This window comes from Seriola dumerili, unplaced genomic scaffold, assembly GCF_002260705.1.
Source record: "Seriola dumerili isolate Sdu_G_001 unplaced genomic scaffold, Sdu_1.0 BDQW01000544.1, whole genome shotgun sequence".
Classification (NCBI taxonomy): domain Eukaryota; kingdom Metazoa; phylum Chordata; class Actinopteri; order Carangiformes; family Carangidae; genus Seriola; species Seriola dumerili.
This window is the reverse complement of record NW_019174799.1, coordinates 353,174-366,524: the sequence shown is the minus strand read 5'-3', so window position 1 is coordinate 366,524 and position 13,351 is coordinate 353,174. Positions and strand designations below refer to the sequence as shown.

The 13,351-nt window shown below is 46.4% G+C and overlaps 1 protein-coding gene across 1 annotated transcript in view; it reads left to right on the top strand.

Annotated features, from left to right (window-relative positions):
- The first annotated feature begins 532 nt into the window (after positions 1–532).
- LOC111235919 (choline transporter-like protein 1) overlaps positions 533–13,351 on the top strand; it is a 14,484-nt gene continuing 1,665 nt past the window's right edge. Inside the window, exons 1-15 of the mRNA XM_022764492.1 lie at positions 533–597; positions 1,045–1,134; positions 3,656–3,798; positions 5,944–6,080; positions 8,844–8,937; positions 9,060–9,229; positions 9,369–9,458; positions 9,544–9,701; positions 9,866–10,052; positions 10,187–10,355; positions 10,642–10,798; positions 10,897–10,980; positions 11,060–11,197; positions 11,654–11,890; positions 12,895–12,993. Of these exons, the coding sequence (XP_022620213.1) occupies positions 574–597; positions 1,045–1,134; positions 3,656–3,798; positions 5,944–6,080; positions 8,844–8,937; positions 9,060–9,229; positions 9,369–9,458; positions 9,544–9,701; positions 9,866–10,052; positions 10,187–10,355; positions 10,642–10,798; positions 10,897–10,980; positions 11,060–11,197; positions 11,654–11,890; positions 12,895–12,993 (1,977 nt within the window). The 5' untranslated portion in view covers positions 533–573. The remainder of the gene's footprint in view (positions 598–1,044; positions 1,135–3,655; positions 3,799–5,943; positions 6,081–8,843; positions 8,938–9,059; positions 9,230–9,368; positions 9,459–9,543; positions 9,702–9,865; positions 10,053–10,186; positions 10,356–10,641; positions 10,799–10,896; positions 10,981–11,059; positions 11,198–11,653; positions 11,891–12,894; positions 12,994–13,351) is intronic.

The window sequence follows — 13,351 nt, the reverse complement described above, 5'->3', positions numbered from 1 at the left end:
AGAGCCAAACTCTGACAGGAAATCAGAAGAAAATACAAAATAAAACTCCAGACAGAGAGAGAGGAGCAGAGTCAAACTGTGTCTAAATGTTTTTCTACATGAGTTTTTCCAGCAGAGGAAACAGCGCCACCCTCTCATTAGTCTCCACTCAGTGGTCACCTCCGGTACTGCACCCGCAGCTCCGGTAAAACCGTTTGTTCTCGGCTCCGGCACGAGCACCAATTGCGCATGCGCAATGAGATGAATGGCCGCTGTACCTGACGGCCCACCAGGAAGTGTGGCGGACAAATCCTCGGCCGTTAATCCCCGCTCGGTACGGTAACCGGAGGAGGCACCGACAGTAGCATGCTCAGCGGGCCGGAGCGCTCAGTCTGACCGTCGGGACCGTCTCCGCTCCGGGCTCGGCCTCCGGGATCGCGCCGCTGCGCAGTGAGTGCATGCAGGCAGAGCGCGCGGGGCTGTCCGTGTCCTCCCCCCCGCCTGTCGGGCTGCAGACCCCGCTGCTGCTGAGCTGAAGCTCCGTGAGGCTCCGTGAGGCTCCGTGAGGCTCCGGGCACGTCCACCCTGACTGCAATGGGATGCTGCGGTAGCGCGGAGGTAAGCACGGCCCGGCCCGGCCCGGTCCGGCCCGGCCCGGTCCCGTCCTCCCTCCTCCCTCCTCCTCCCCCCACCCCCGGTGCCCTTCATCTCTGCCCGGTGCGTGTTTATTTTTTCACCGTGAAAGGGAAACCGGTCCCAGGGAACAGAGAGGGCCGAGCTGGGATTAGAGCCAGGAGCCGTAATCCAATTAGCTCTTCCCGGGGACAGGCGGGTCACTGGGGCCTGTTAACGGGACCGTCATGTCTGCTGCTCCCCGTAAACAACCGGCCCGGAGCTCCGGTTCAGTGCAGCTGTGTGTGATCTGATTAGTGATGAAACCGAGCCGAGCCGAGCCGAGCTAACAGGCCGGGAGCGGGCGGAGTGTGGGTGTAGACCGGCTCGGCTCGGCCCGGTCCCGCAGGCCCGGAGCTGCTCTCGGTGTGACCGTGTTTTTGTGTGTTTCAGAGGACAAAGAGAGAATGGAGACCGCTGGAGGACCGGAGCTGCACGGACCTGCCCTGGTTCCTGCTCTTCACCGTCTTCTGCGTCGGCATGGTAACCACAATAATCCCGCCATCATCACCACAGTGTGTTTAGATCATAGTACTGTGATAGTACTGTGATAGTACTACAACGATACCATGGTACCTAGTGTAATATCTGTGTTTGTGTCTCATTCTGCTGAACCTCAGCAGCAGTGGAGGAGATCCTTCACAGTAAAAGTACCTGTATCACAATGTAGAAATACTACAGTAGTTATATAGTTAGAGAAGTACTCTCAGCGAATTGTACTGTATAAAAGGTATAAGTAGTGGCTGATAGGTTATTGTCATGATTCTTCTTCTTCTCATTATTATAATAATGATTCTTATTATTAGTAGTAGTATTATTATCATTATTATTATTATTATTAATCTTCTTTCCTTTCTTCTTCTTCTTCTTATTGTTATGAATCTTCATCTTCGTCCCTTTCTTCTTCTTCCTCCTATTCTTCTTCTTATTATTATCATTATTATTATTATTGTTATTATTAGGATTATATTTCTTCTTCTTCTTCTTCTTCTTCTTCTTATTCTTATTATTTTTATTTTATCCCCCTCTCTATGTCATATAGACTTAGACCAGCGGTTACCAACCTTTTCCAACTCATGGTGCTCACTCATGGCTATTGAAGATCTGACCCCATAATAAAATGGAGACCATATAATGTCTTCTCAGAGCAGTTTTATTTTAATGATAATCTTAACTCTCTTTCCTTTTTAATTCTTTCTGTTCCATTTTGATTCTCCAGTTTTTCCGTGGATCTGATCTTTCAGCTCAGACTGAGATACAGTACATAATGTGGTCCGGCTTTAAACTTTGCTTTAAACCATTTGCAGACATTATTTTTATTTTTTTATTTCTTATTTTATAATTACATCTTTTCATGGAAATTGTACTGTTTTTGCAAATAATTCGTGGGCCCAGCTGCAATAACTTCGCAGGTTGGGAGCCACTGACTCAGAGAGTTCAGTCCACTGGTTCATAATTTAGGGGTCGGGCCCCTCACCAGATACATCTGAGGGGTCGTCAGAGGATTCACTGCTCTGGATTCAGTTTCTGGACGTTTCTCTGACTCTTGGTGAAATATTGGATAATTTGAACAGATATTTAATGTGAATCAGTGAAGTTAATGGCAGCTGTCAGACCGATGCAGTGCAGTAAAAAGCTTCCTCTGTTGTTTAGACGTACCACAAAAACCGTAGACCTACAGGAGACTTTGCTGAAGGTGTGGTTGTGATAAAAAATGACTGAGACATTCGTGTTTTTATCTCCATCTTGAGAACGAGGCCACGCTCCTGATCATGTTGATGTATGAAGTGTGTATGAGGGGACAGTTGTGGGATTAGCGAGCTGAAGACCAGGATCAGGACTGAAAACATCCTGAAAGTTAAACTGTGACAGACACCAAAAAGCTGAACGGTCCTTTAATACTTCAGCGTCCTGTGACCTGTTGAGGTGTAGATGACGTCTGTAGCTGAAAGTCTGCAGTACAAGTTCCGAGTGGAGAAGGTTGGAGAGGACGTGAAGCTGTTTCTCATTGACTCCCATTATAAACATGCTGAATAGAGCTGAAGTGTGAACGTCCTTGAAGGCTGGAACAGTTGAAGTGCAGGGTCAGGTCGTCTTCCTGCAGTGAAACAGGACTGTGGTGAAGAGGTGACTGAAGTGAGTTTGTTGGTAAATGTTTAGATTAATCTACAGATGAAGGTTGTAGTTTGTGTCAGTGTTTGATGACGACGTCCTGCAGGGATATTCTCCTCCCTCCTCACATGACTGTGTGGATGTGCTGTGATTGTTGTATCAGCAGCTCTTCACACAGATCCAGAGGGGATGTTAGGACTCAGCAGCTGTGTTCACGTTCACTCCTCATCTTCATTTAGTTTAAGACCTTTGAAGAAAATGTTTTTTAGTTTAGTTTTAGTCTCTCGTGTTTTTAATGTTTGCACAGTTTTTCATTTAGTTCAGTTCAGTCATCAGTTCTTTGTTGTAGTTAAGACAGCTGTGAAAAACGTTCACTGTTCTATGACACATCATGGACTTATTACATCATTATTCAGTGGTTATTACTATGTTATTACATCAGTACTCAGCAGTTATTTCTACACATATATATATATATATATATATATATATATATATAATACAGTATATATATACACACACCCCCCCCTGCTGTTATTATATATTTTTTGTTTTTTTNTCGTGTTTTTAATGTTTGCACAGTTTTTCATTTAGTTCAGTTCAGTCATCAGTTCTTTGTTGTAGTTAAGACAGCTGTGAAAAACGTTCACTGTTCTATGACACATCATGGACTTATTACATCATTATTCAGTGGTTATTACTATGTTATTACATCAGTACTCAGCAGTTATTTCTACATATATATATATATATATATATATATATAATACAGTATATATAACCACACCCCCCGTCCTGCTGTTAATGAATATTAATTGATTGATTTTGGATCTTGTGATTGGTCAGGGTTTATCGCGTCCTCACTAACGGTTGGTGTTTTCCTGTCATGTAGGGCAGCATCTGCGGCTTCACCATCGTCACCGGCGGCGCCGCTCGCCTCGTCTTTGGATATGACAGCTACGGCAACACCTGCGGTCAACGCAACGAACAGATCGAAGGCGTCAGGCTCAGTGGCCTCGACCACACCGACAGGAAGTAAGTCTGGTTTGATATCAGGTCGCCGTGGTGACTGGCAGGTATCATGGTGTTTTTATTGTATATGTATATATTTGTGGTTATATTTGTGGTGGGCCTGGTACTGGTTGTGTATTTATATTTCTGTAGTATTGTTTGTATATTTGTGTATTTGTATACAGTCTGGTGTTGTCTTTGTTGTGTACTGCAGTAATTTAAATGTAGTACTGTCTTAATGTCAAGCTCTGTGTCAGCTGGTCCCAGTTCAGCTGTGTTCCTGTAGTACTTTCATACTGTAGTATTACTTTAGTATTACTGCAGTACTGTTGTAGTATTACTGTAGTGCTGTTGTGGTACTGTTGAAGTATCACAGTAGTATTAATGTAGTATTGCTGTAGTACAGTTGTAGTCTCACTGTAGTATTAATGTAGTATTGCTGTAGTACTGTTGTAGTATTACGGTAATATTACTGTAGTACTGTTGTGATACTTGTGTAGTATTACTGAAGCACTGTTGTAGTATTACTGTAGTACAGATACATGCATCATGTTATTACATGACATGGTTATTATTTAAGTTATAACAACTTTCTGTGACATGGTGAATTTAACACTGTCAAGGTGTTAATGAGACAAATGTTGTTGACAGATGTGATTCATTCTGATTGGTTAATTGATTGATTGACTGATTAATTCTCCAGCAGGAGCTTGTTAACTTCCACTGCCTGTAAATGACAAAAATGGAACTAAAATTGCAGAGTAAATTAAAAATGGCGGCCTTCCTGTTGGGTTTAGACTACGGGTGCTGGAGGCTTTTCGTAAGTCTTGACATGTTTCATGTGTCCATTGATTTTTATACATGTAGGTTAAACAGGGATGGGAGGGTGCTATCGAGCCTTTCTGCCACACCCATGTTTTCCAGCTGTAGGATGAATAATGTGTGTGTGTGTGTGTGTGTGTGTGTGTGTGTGTGTGTGTGTGTTCACCTGTGTGTGGACTGTGGGCGGGGGACTGGTGGTCTCAGGATCAGTGTGATCTCAGATTCTTGGAGCTGGAGGAGGATTTCTGCAGAGTCTTTGTTTCTCTCCCACGTTCCACATTCTGACCTTCGTTTTTACTCTGACCCACCAACCCCCCCCCCCCCCCCCAGCAGAAACCAGCTCGTCCGGTTTGAACTTTTACCTGTGGAGTCTGTGTCCTGTGTCTTATTATCAGTCACTGCTCTGTCAGAGAATAAAGACACTCGGTGTTTAATAGTCCCTGAACTCCCCGTCAGCTCTGAAAGAACAGCTGCGATGATTAGTTGATTAATCAATATGTTGATGATCAGTTTTTTGTCTTGTATTGTCAGACTAGGGTTAATTATTATGGCAAAAGTCATAATCAGGATTATTTAACAGGATTACTTTGTCTTTTTAACAGTGGACTTTCTTCAACTTTAAATACATTTAGAATAGATTAATTAAAATTAATTTTAATAAATAAAATAATATATAATATCTAAATAAATACAATTAAATATATTGTATAAAAATAAATAGGATCAACTATGCTGTAACATTAGTGTACTTCCACAACCTACTGAAAGCTACTAAACATATATTCAGTATCTAAAAATAAATGAAAACTCTGAAACATGTATTCTACATGTTGGTAAGATATATTCAACATATCCCGCTCAGTAACTCAGTCCCAGGAAATTAAATTCTGGACCAACTCTAGATGACGCACTCCTACGTACGTTGCTTACGTACGTCGCTCACGTACGTCGAGACGTAAAACAGGAAGTGCGCGGAGGATGAAATTTGTTTGCGGCGCAATATTCGTTTTATCTCGATTATCTTGTTTTCATAATCGTTGAAAGACAAAATCGTAACGGAAAATAAAATTCAGACCTGAGTCTCTGCTGTGTGAAGAGATGTTTGAGTCAGTTAATTAAAAACGAATCAATAGATTGATCAATAATGAGAGTGATTAGCTGCAGCTCTACATTATAGAACAGGTACGTCACTGTGAACCAGTTTTTTGTTTTTGAGACGAGCTGTCTGAAGGTGACGACTGCACGCTCTTAATCTGAAGGAGCAGCTCGTTAAACCTGATTGGCTCCTGTCCGTCCTTTGACCTTTAGTGACCTTTAATGACTCCCTGTGCTTTCTGTCTGCTGCAGGTTTGTCTTCTTCCTGGATCCCTGTAACATCGACATCGTTCAGAGGAAAATCAAGTCCATGGCTCTTTGTGTGTCTCTGTGTCCCACCGAGGAGCTGAAGACCTACCAGGACCTGAAGAGGTTCGCCATGCTCAACGGTGAGGTCATCACTCATGTCACATGACTCGTAGCACACCTGAGCAGGTGATGTCAGGAGAGACTGGACCAGGAGAGAGACATGACGATCTGGTCTTTAATAGACATGGTCACAGACCTGAACACGGAGCTGAACACACCTGAACACACACCTGAGACCTGAACACACACCTGAACACACACCTGAGACCTGAACACACACCTGAACACACACCTGAGACCTGAACACACACCTGAACACACCTGAACACAAACCTGAGACCTGAACACACACCTGAGACCTGAACACACACCTGAACACACACCTGAACACAAGCCTGAGACCTGAACACACACCTGAACACACCTGAACACAAACCTGAGACCTGAACACACACCTGAACACACCTGAACACAAACCTGAGACCTGAACACACACCTGACCAAACACCTGAACCCCCCCCCCCCAACACACACCTGAGACCTGAACACGGACCTGAACACACACCTCAGACCTGAACACACACCTCAGGCCTGAACACACACATGAGACATGAACACACACCTCAGACCTGACACACACATGAGACCTGAACACACACCTCAGACCTGACACACACATGAGACCTGAACACACACCTGAGACCTGAACACACACCTGAGACCTGAACACACACCTCAGACCTGAGCACACACCTCAGACCTGAACACACACCTGAACACACACCTGAGGTGAATGTGGTTTTATTGAACACAGGATGTGAAGAATATTTCAGTGTCGTAACGATCAGGTGCCAGTTGCACAGTTAAGATTTCCTTAAAACACCCTTAAGTTTTCTCCTTAATGTTTCCTTAAATGTCACGTAAGTTTTTAAGGTTTCCTCCTGATGTTAGTCTGATACTGAAGGAATCACTTCGAGTCAGTGAAGACTTAGAGACCAAGCTAAGGAAAAACCTGCAGGTTGCTCTGACTGTGTTTTAACCACAACATGAGTTTATGTTGATGAATGAAGAAGAGTTTTCCTCCATCAGAAGAACTTGATGGAGCCTCAACCAGAGGAATTGATTTATTGATTTGATCTGATTGCTCCTCTTTCCTCAACTGTGTCTTCAGCTCGTCTGCAGTCAATGACGCTCTGTGGTTTGATGCTGCGGGATCTTTCTAATCAATTATTGGTGAATTATTTCATGTGGATCGATCAGCTGTGAGAGCGTCAGGTGCTCTGACTGTCTGCTCAACACTGTGGTGAAGTTTCCATCACAACAACTGGAGGAGAGAAAGCGACAAACTTCTTTAAGACGTTTTTTTCTTCTGCCAACTTTGTGAGATAATATAGGTTGCCATGGAAACAGTAGAATTTTACCGTAAAATCTCTCTTGCTGCAAATGCCTTGACATTTTTCCTTAACTAAGGAAACCTTTTAAGTTATTCTACACACCAACCTTAAGTAGAAAAGTGAAGGTGTTTTGTGCAGATACTGGTGTGTGGTGGTGACACACAGATCCTGGTCTCAGCTGTGAAGCAGAGGAGGACACAGGAGCATTTTACGTACAGTGTTTCTCACAGGTTGAGAGAGTAGCTACAGTTTACAGATGTTCCCTGAACACTACGTGCAGGCTGTTGCTGGATGTTAGCAGGCGTGTGTGTGTGTGTGTGTGTGTGTGTGTGTGTGTGTGTGTGTGTCTGAGAGCAGCTCTGACCTTTACAGTCTGAACTAGTTAAACATAAATACTTTTATACTGAAGTTTGTGAGTGAAAATGAAGGATTTTTTAGTTTTACATTATTTTTGTAACAATAATTAATTTTCAATTTTTAATTTTCACTTCAGTCTAATATTTAGACTTTCAGCAGTTGTGATTAATACGGCTCCTGTTGTAGGAAGAGGGTCGGGACGTGTGCGTGTGATTGGTTCTAAAGGAAGCAGTGATGTCAGCAGTTGGCCCGACGCTTGCCATCACGTCACGATGATGATTTCATGTCTGCAGACACAGCGTTAGTGTACAGTGCTGTCCACACTCACACACACACACACACACACAGGCCTAAATGCTCCCTTTGTCACTGTATTAAGTGCTAGTGTGTGTGTGTGTGTGTGTGTATGTGTGTGTGTGTGTGTGTGTGTGTGTGTGTGTGTGTGTGTGTGTGTGTGCGCGGTTGGTGCCACTCTGCTCCGTTTGTCCTCATCAGCTGTGACTCAGTTCACTGTTGAAACGTGACACAGACGTTTGGTCATGTGACCTCACTGCTCCTCCGGCGGCCATGTTGTTTATAAAAGGACTCACTGTCACAGAAGGACACAGGAGCCAGTTCATGTGTCGCACCTGAACCAGCAGCTGATTCAGTCTTTAACCTTTGACCCCGAGTCAGAGTCACTGTGACCTACGACCTCATGTTTCTGTCTGTTTATATTCAGTCAGACTGTCTCATGAACAGCAGCTGTCTGAATCAGAAAAACTTTATTGACAACAGCTGCACAGCACACAGTCAGGACAGAGGAGTGAAAAAGTAAAACATGAAGCCCTCACTGTTTGACTGTTGCCATGGTAACTGACGTCCAAATCAGTTTGTCTTATTATAATGTAGAAAAAAATGATATTTATTAGATGATTTTGAAAGATGTTGTGAGTCATGAATAAAGAGATTAATGATGAGACAGAATAATAGAAACGGTGTGTAACTTCTGATTGGTCGGTCAGTGACTGTTGGAGCTCTGTGATTGGTTGAGGAGGTTGAAACAGAGGGATGATGTCATCAGCTGTGTCCCTGTGTGTGTGTGTGTTTCAGGTTCTGAGCTGTGTTCCTACGAGTTGGCAGGTCATAAATATCCAGGTCTACCTGAGAGGTTCTCCAAGTGTCCCAAACTTCCTGTCCCACCCAGGTACGTCCAGGTGTTGTGACCTCTGACCTCTTTAACCTTTGACCTCTCCTCTTTGCTCTCTGACCTCTAAATCACTTTCCTCTGTGTGTCTGACCTCTCTGACCTCTGACCTCTCTCCTCAGTAAGCCGTTGCCGGTGTTTAACCGCTGCACTCCGGTGGATGTTTCCTGTTATGCGAAGTTTGCCGAGGCCGTGGTGACGTTCGTGGGCGACAACAGCGTCCTGCACCGACTGATCGCCGGCGTCGCCGCCAGTAAAGAGATCATCGTGGGGCTGTGTGTGCTCGCTCTGGGTGAGGATCAGATCTGGTCTTCAGACTCTGGTTTCCGTAGAAACAAACAAAAAGCAAACAGGAAGTGATGAGACGATCGTAAATCAGATTTAAATTTAAATGTGTTGTGTTTTTCTGACCTCTGACCTCTGTCTGTCAGTCCTCTCCATGATCCTCATGGTGATCATTCGGTACATCTCCGCCGTCCTCGTCTGGATCCTCACCTCGCTGGTCGTCCTCGGATCCCTGGGTGAGGTCATTTCCTGTTCCGTCTTTTTCTACTGAATCAGTGTGTGTAGGAATCTGAGTGTGACTGTGTGTGTTTGTCGTGTCAGCGGGGACCAGCGTCCTCTGGTGGCTCTACATCGACCACCGGCTCTACGGGAACGACACCTCCTCTAAGGTGGCGAAGGAGGTGAAGGAGGAGGTGGACGTCAGCAGAGACAGCGGACAGGCGCTGCTCGTCTACGCCGTCGCCGCCACCGTCTTCACTGTACGTAAACCAGCTGCTGTGTCTTTCCCCCGGCGTCTCTGATCCTCTTTAAGGTTCTGTGATGATGAGACAGAATGATCCTTTAAGACCCGGAGACCCTGAAAACCCGGTCCCGGGTCTGGACCCTCCAGAACACGGTTTCATCTGGTGTCTGTGTGTTTCAGATCATCCTGCTGCTGCTGATGCTGTTCATGAGGAAGCGAGTGGCTCTGACCATCGCTCTGTTCCACGTGGCGGGAAAAGTCTTCATCCACCTCCCCCTCCTCACCCTGCAGCCCTTCGTCACCTTCCTCGCCCTCCTGCTCTTCTGGATCTACTGGATCCTGGTCCTGCTCTTCCTGGGAACCACTGGTGAGTCCGGTCCCTCCTCCACAGCGACACTCTGCCCCCTGCTGGGCAGCAGACTCACCTGCTCAGTATCCACCTGACCGTCTGCTGTGTCTCCCTCTGTCCCCTCTGGGTCCTGGTCCACTGTGGCCCTGCAGGAAACCCGGTCCAGAATGAGGAGACGGGACTGACGGAGTTCAGACTGACGGGTCCTCTTCAGTACCTGACCTGGTACCACGCTGTGGGTCTGGTCTGGATCAGTGAGTTTATCCTGGCCTGTCAGCAGATGACTGTGGCCGGAGCCGTGGTCACATACTACTTCACCAGGTGAGTCCTCCTGCACTCACCTGCACACACTTTTTACACACCTGTACTTACCTGTAACACACCTGTTAAATTTAGTTTAGTTGATCAGAGTTAAGTGATGAAATAATCTGTTGGTGTCTGAACAGGAAGAATCACAGTCGCCATGTTTATCCTCTGAGGGGGCAGGGGAAGGAGGGGGACAGAAAACCAGGGGGCTGATGGGAAATGTGGTCTTCTTATTAAGAGTCAGAGTCTCCAACAGGAACTCTGAGGAACAAACCGGACCAATGTGGACTTTGTGTTTCAGGGACAAGAACCGGCTCCCGGTGACCCCGATCCTGTCCTCAGTCCTGAGGCTGGTCCGGTATCACCTGGGCACCGTCGCTAAAGGATCCTTCATCATCACTCTGGTCAAGATCCCCAGACTCATCCTCATGTACGTCCACAACCAGCTCAAAGGAAAGGTACAGATAAACTTTATTTACACCATCATCATCATCATCATCATCATCATCATCATCATCATCATCATCATGTTGATGTGTCATGTGACGTGTTTCAGGAGAACGCGTGTGCTCGCTGTCTGCTGAAAACTTGTATCTGCTGTCTGTGGTGTTTGGAGAAGTGCCTCAACTATCTCAATCAGGTAATACACAGCCCCTCCCCTTCTCAAACATCAGGCCCTCACCTGTCTCACCTGTCTCACCTGGCTTTTTATTTCCCAGAATGCATATGCAGCCACAGCCATCAACAGCACCAGTTTCTGCACGTCTGCGCGCGACGCCTTCGTGATCCTGGTGGAAAATGCTCTGCGCGTCGCCACAATCAACGCCATCGGAGACTTCGTGCTCTTCCTGGGGAAGGTGAGGTGGACTTCACTTCCTACCAGGTCTGAACTGGTTCTGGTTCTGGTTCTGGTCCCAGAGGCCCAGTGAAGAAAGTAGAGTCGATGGTGGAGTCAGTCAGATCAGCCTCTGTGTTCAGGTGCTGATCAGAGAGACTCACTGAGGCTTTTATTGTGAAGGGAAGTCTGTCTCCAGGACAACACACTGTCCTCGTGCAGAGTATAAAATATAATTAAATATAATTAATGAGTCCTGACTGTCAGAGTCCTCTGGTCTCTCAGACCTGCACCCGATAAAACCAGGACTGGATGGGGTTCTGGAAGCTGGAGCTGGTTCTGAAGGAGAGGTCGTGACGTAGTTTATCCTTGTACTCACACAGTGGATTATGATTATTAGATGAACTGATCGTTGCCTGGTGACCATTGATGAAAACGATATTGATCTGAACAGCTAACAGTCTAAATCTGTCCTCAGATCCTGATCGTGACGACGACGGCGTTCGCCGGCGTCCTCCTCCTGAACTACCAGCGGGACTACGCCGAGTGGCTGCTGCCGCTCATCATCGTGTGTCTCTTCTCCTTCCTGGTGGCTCACTGCTTCCTGTCCATCTTTGAGATCGTGGTGGACGTCCTCTTCCTCTGCTTCGCCATCGACACCAAGTACAACGACGGCACTCCGGGGAAGGAGTTCTTCATGGACAAAGCTCTGATGGTGAGACGTCCTGCACACACCTGGAGTCAGCTGGTGTTGTTTTTAAATGTCTGACTGACACTGTGATGACAGTAGAAGAAGAAGCGTTCAGTCGTGACGTGTTTCAGAGAGCTGAGGGTCTTTGGTTCTGGACCGAACTCCTCAGACGAGACGGAATAAAAACACAGAGTAAGAAACAGAGAACGTCTCATTAAAGTGCAGGATGAAAGTCGAAGGCAGAGGAGGACTGAGCAGGATCGACTCATGTGGATTCATCAGAGCCGCTGTCGATTTTTTAGTAATCAAAGAGACCGATAACCGATATTAGAACCGTCACGCCAACACAAAACCACTGCTGTATACAGACACTGAGCGTGGCGTCCAGATGTTTCTGTTGGTCTGTTCACCACATTTATATCAGTGACTGTGAAATCAACAACCAAAGGAGGATTTACTGCAGGACTGTTTATTAAACTACATCAGTTTGATCTAGAAAGTAGCAGATTTTTAAATTAATCAATTTTTGTGATTAGTAAAAAAAAAAAAAAAACAGTATTGATTATTGGAAAGCGCTGAACATTGCAGCCGATAACCGGTCGATCACCAGAGTTAAGCTTCTTTTTGAAGCCAGTCGTGTTTTATGATCTCCATCGGGAGCTGCTGGTTCCAGCTGCTTCCAGCAGGGGGCAGCACTGAGGCTGAAACACGGCACTAACTGAGCAGCTCCTGCAGATCTGACAGACCTGTTGGCTCCTACTTATGGAACATTTCTGAAATATATTCAGGGCCCAGAACATTTACTGACCGACAGACGATGAGTAAAAGTTTGAATTGAAGTCAGAACAAAGACCTGAGAACTGGATGATTACACCGAGTACAATCGCTCACTGTGATTGGCTGTCGCTCTACAGCTGCTGAACACCTGCAGAACTAAAATGAATCATGAAACAAACACCACCTGCACCTGCAGTGTCCTCACTCACCTGTCTCACCTGTCTGTCTTTGCCCCGCCCCCCTCCCTGCAGGAGTTCGTCGAGAGCAGCCGGCGGTTGGAGCGAGCAGTGGAGCGTGGGCGGAGCCGGGTGAAGGAGGCGGTGTCGGAGGGGGCGGAGATGAAGCCCATGGTGAGTGACAGCGGTGGAGGGGGCGTGGCCAGGCGGACGAGCTTGTCAGAGGAGGTGGGGGCGGGGCCTGAGGTGGACGGAGAGGAGTGGGAGGACCTTCAGGAATTCCAGGTGTACTACCTGCTGGTGGGGGTGCTGGTAGACTGGGTGCTGACGGAGCAGAGCGGCTTCGTCCTCTGTCTCAGCGAAGACGTCGTCCTCTTCCTCTGCGTCTACCTGCCCACCTCCACCCTCTTCCTGTTTGTCAGCCTGCTGCACACGCCAAGCTCCGCCCCCTCTGCCAACACCACCAAATCAGCCGCCGTCACCGCCGTGTGCTAACACATGCTAACTGATGCATGCTAACAGACACTGTCCA